Genomic DNA, 4,206 nt, shown 5'->3' with positions numbered 1-4,206 from the left:
CCCTGACCCCAAATCCAGACTCCCCCCGACCAGGACAGGCCCTGATCCCCCCCCGGGGGTCCCCGAGCCCATCCCAGGATTCCCCGATCCCACGTTCCCGTTCTCCTCGGTCATTCCCGACCCCATCCCAGGGTTCTCCTGGACCAGGACGGTCCCAGATCCCGTCCCGGGGTTCTCAGATCCCATCCCGAGATTCCCTGACCCCACCCCAGGGTTCCCTGAGCCCGTCCCAAGATTCCCTGATTCCACCCCGAGGTTCTCCCTGCTCATTCCCGACCCCATCCCGACGTTCTCCTGGACCAGGACGGTCCCAGATCCCATCCCAGAGTTCCCAGACCCCACCCCAAGATTCCCTGATCCCATCCCAACGTTCTCCTGGACCAGGATGGTCCCAGATCCCACCTCAAGGTTCCCCGACCCCACTCCAACATCCCCTGACCCCATCCCAAGGTTCCCTGACCCCATCTCAGGGTTCTCCTGGACCAGGACGGTTCCAGATCCCACCCCGGGGTTCTCCTGGACCAGGATGGTCCCAGACCCCACTCCAAGATTCCCAGACCCCATCCCAGAGTTCCCTGACCCCACCCCAATGTTCCCTGACCCCACCCCAATGTTCTCCCTGGTCATTCCCGACCCCATCCCAACGTTCTCCTGGACCAGGACAACCCCTGACCCCACCCCAGGGCTCCCTGACCCCATATTGGTGTTCCCTGACCCCATCCCAGGGTTCTCCTGGACCAGGACAGTCCCAGATCCCATCCCAGAGCTCTCCTGGACCAGAACAACCCCAGACCCCACCCCAGAGTTCCCTGACCCCACCCCAAGGTTCCCTGACCCCATATTGGTGTTCCCAGACCCCATCCCGGGGTTCTCCTGGACCAGGATGGTCCCAGATCCCACCCCAGGGTTCCCAGACCCCATCCCAGAGTTCTCCTGGACCAGGACAACCCCTGACCCCACCCCAGGGCTCCCTGACCCCATCTCAGGGTTCTCCTGGACCAGGACGGTCCCAGATCCCATCCCAACGTTCTCTGGGACCAGAACAACCCCTGACCCCACCCCAGGGTTCCCTGCTCCCACCCCAAGATTCCCAGACCCCACCCCAAGGTTCCCTGACCCCACACTGGTGTTCCCCCCCGCCCCGGGGTTCCCCCCTCCTCCTCCACCCCCAGCCCCTTCCCCCCTGTCCCGATGCATCTTCCTGTGCTTCCAGAGGTTGGAGAAGCTGCGGTAGCTCTTTCCGCAGTGCTGGCAGCCGTAGGGCCTCTCCCCGGTGTGGATGCGGCGGTGCTCGGCCAGGCGCACGGCGATGGCGAAGGCCTTGCCGCAGTCGGGGCAGCGGAAGGGCCTCTCCCCGGTGTGGAGGCGCCGGTGGTCCTTGAGGTGGGTGGACTGGCGGAAGGCCTTGCCGCAGTCGGGGCAGGGGTAGGGCCTCTCCCCGGTGTGGATGCGCCGGTGAACCGACAGCGACGTCTCGGTGCTGAACAGCTTCCGGCACTCGCCGCACTCCAGGCTCTTGGTGCCTTTGGGGCGAGGTCGGGCCGGGCCCGGGGTGGATTCCACCACTTCTGTCACCTCCACGGAGCCCTCCTGGAGTTCTGGCGCGTCCTGGGTGCCCGGGGGGAGGTGGGATCGTTCGTGCGCCCGCAGCCGCGCCGCCGTGCCCGCCTTCCTCCCACACACGCCGCACTCGAACCTCTTCCCTCCTCCTCCTCCTCCTCCTCCTCCTCCACCACCACACCGGTGCTCCCGCAGCCTGGTGGGCGACGCAAAGGCCCCTCCACACCCCTGGCACACCAAGGGCTGCCCGCCAGCGTGGGCCAGGAGGTGAACATCCAACAACCTGCGCAGCAGGAAGGATCTCCCGCACTGGGGGCACTTGTACGGGTACTCCCCGGTGTGCAGGGCCCGGTGCAGGAGGAGCCGGTGCGGGCGCGGGAAGCGCAGGCCGCACTCGGGGCAGCGGTGGGGGAGCCTCCTGAGGTGCGTCCCGAGGTGCTGGCGCAGCGTGGAGCTCTGGGCGAAGCGCTTGTGGCACAGCTCGCACTCGAAGGGCCTCTCCCCCGAGTGCACCAGGCGGTGCCGCAGCAGGTTGGCCCGGCTGTGGAAGCCGCGGCCGCACTCGCGGCAGGGGAAGGGCCTCTCCCCGGTGTGGGACCTCACGTGGGTGCGCAGGTGGGAGGATTTCTTGAAGCTCTTGCCGCAGTCGGGGCAGCGGTGCCGGCGCTCGGCGCGGTGCACGAAGCGCCGGTGCCGCGCCAGCGCCGCCGCGCCGGGGAACGACTTGGGGCACAGGCCACACGCCAGCGGCTCGGCCGCCGCCTCCGCGGCCGCCTCGGCCGCCTCGGGGCTCGCCGAGATGATCCCAACGCCTCCAACGCCGGCGTTGCCGCCGCCGTGGGAGCGGCGGTGGTAGAGGAACTTGGTCATGCTGGCGAAGGCCTTTCCGCAGGCGCAGCGGTGAAGGGACCCCCCCGTCCCGCCGTGGGCCCCGCGGCCGTGGGCGGCCAGAGCCGCCTCGGTGTCCAGCGCGGCGCCGCACTCCAGGCACAGGAAGCGGCCGTCGCGGGCGTGGCGCTGGCGCTGGTGCTCCCGCAGCGCCGACGGCGACGGCAGCACCCGGCTGCAGAGGGGGCAGCCGAAGGCGCCCAGGCGGTGGCAACGGAGGTGGGAACCCAGGGCGCGGGCAGAGGGAAGGAGCTGGCGGCACTCGGGGCACCGAAGCTCCGGCGGATCCGGTGACGGCGGCACCGGTGCTGCCGGTTCCGCCGCCGCGGGAGCGTCCGAGGGCGCTGGCGGCACGGCCAGGTGGGTGACCTGGTGCTCCAGGAAGTCCTTGGGGCTCTGGAAGAGCTGCAGGCACTCCCCGCACTCGTAGAGCAGCAGCTGCAGCGACTCGGTTGCCCCCGGTGGCACCGACACCGGATCCCCCCCGGCGCCGGCACCGCCGGGCTCGGCTTCGCCGTCCTCGGGTTTACGATACGAGTGCTCCACGTCCACCCGGGCCTGGCCCGGCCCCGAGGGGACACTGGGGACACTGGGGATGCCGGTGAGGCCGCGGTGGCCCTGGCGATGCGCCAGCCACGAGTCCTGGCTCTGGAAGAGAGCGCGGCACTCGGGGCACTCGAAGTGGATCCCGGCCGAGCCCGTGGCCACCGTGGCCACTTTGGTGGCCGTGAGGGGGGCCGGGGGGGTCGGGGGCTCGCTGGTGGCCCCCAGCAGCTTGAGGTGCAGCTCCTGGTGCTCGAGGAGCTGCCCCGGCGTCACCAGCAGCGTCCCGCACTCCAGGCACTGGTACTGGCTGGGCTCCGGCTCCGCCAGGAATTCCAGCTGGGAGCGGGGGTTCTGGGGGGGCTGGGGGGGCTGGGGGGGCTGGGAGGGGGTGCCCAGGTGGTGCTGGTGGTGCAGCAGGGCCTCCTCCAGGGACGGGGACAGGTGGGAGCACTCGGAGCACACGTAGCGGTGCTCGACAACGAGCAGCGTCTCCTCCGGGACGGACATCCCTGAAAACGGGGGGAAAAGGGTGGGAAGGGGGGGTCAGGGGGGTCAGAGAGGGTCAGGGGGGTCACGGGGGGTCAGGGGGGTCACGGGGGGTCGGGGGGGTCAGGGGGGTCAGGGGGGTCAGGGGAAATGAGGGGAAAAGGAGGGGAAATCAGGGGAATGAGGGGAATTAGGGAAAATCGGGAATCGGGGGGGTCATGGAAATTCAGGGGAATGAGGGGAAATCAGGGAAATCAGGGGAATTAGGGGGAATCGGGAATTAGGGGAAATCAGGGAAATGAGGGGAATGAGGGGGAATCAGGGGAATCAGGGGAAATCAGGGAGAATCAGGGGAATGAGGGGGAATGAGAGGAAATCAGGGGGATCAAGGGAATCAGGGGAATGAGGGGAATTAGGGGATATCAGGGGAATTAGAGAATAAGGGGAACGAGGGGATATCAGGGGAATGAGGGGAATTAGGGGAAATCCGGGGAAATCAGGGGAATAAGGGGAATGAGGGAAATCAGGGGAATGAGGGGATATCAGGGGAATGACGGGAATTGGGGGAAATCAGGGAGAATCAGGGGGAATTAGGGAATCAGGGGAATGAGATATTCAGGGAAATGAGGGGAATCAGGGAATGAGGGGAATTAGGGGAAATCAGGGGAATTAGGGGAAATCAGGGGAATCAGGGTAAATCGGGGAATCAGGGGAATGAGGGTATTC

General features: G+C 67.5%; 1 protein-coding gene across 1 annotated transcript; it reads right to left on the bottom strand.

The window, feature by feature from the left end:
• Positions 1 to 1,111: 1,111 nt before the first annotated feature.
• On the bottom strand, positions 1,112 to 3,538 carry ZNF574 (zinc finger protein 574; the record flags this gene model as incomplete). Its single annotated transcript, XM_027707993.1, has 2 exons — positions 1,157 to 3,538; position 1,112 (listed from the first exon to the last, which is right to left on the bottom strand). Coding segments are annotated over exons 1-2 (2,346 nt in total), but the record flags the coding sequence as incomplete, so codon positions are not given.
• Between the last annotated feature and the right edge of the window lie 668 nt (positions 3,539 to 4,206).

Source organism: Neopelma chrysocephalum, unplaced genomic scaffold (genome assembly GCF_003984885.1).
Source record: "Neopelma chrysocephalum unplaced genomic scaffold, ASM398488v2 Primary Assembly neopelma1_95177, whole genome shotgun sequence".
NCBI lineage: Eukaryota > Metazoa > Chordata > Aves > Passeriformes > Pipridae > Neopelma > Neopelma chrysocephalum.
This window is presented reverse-complemented; position numbering and strand designations above follow the sequence as displayed.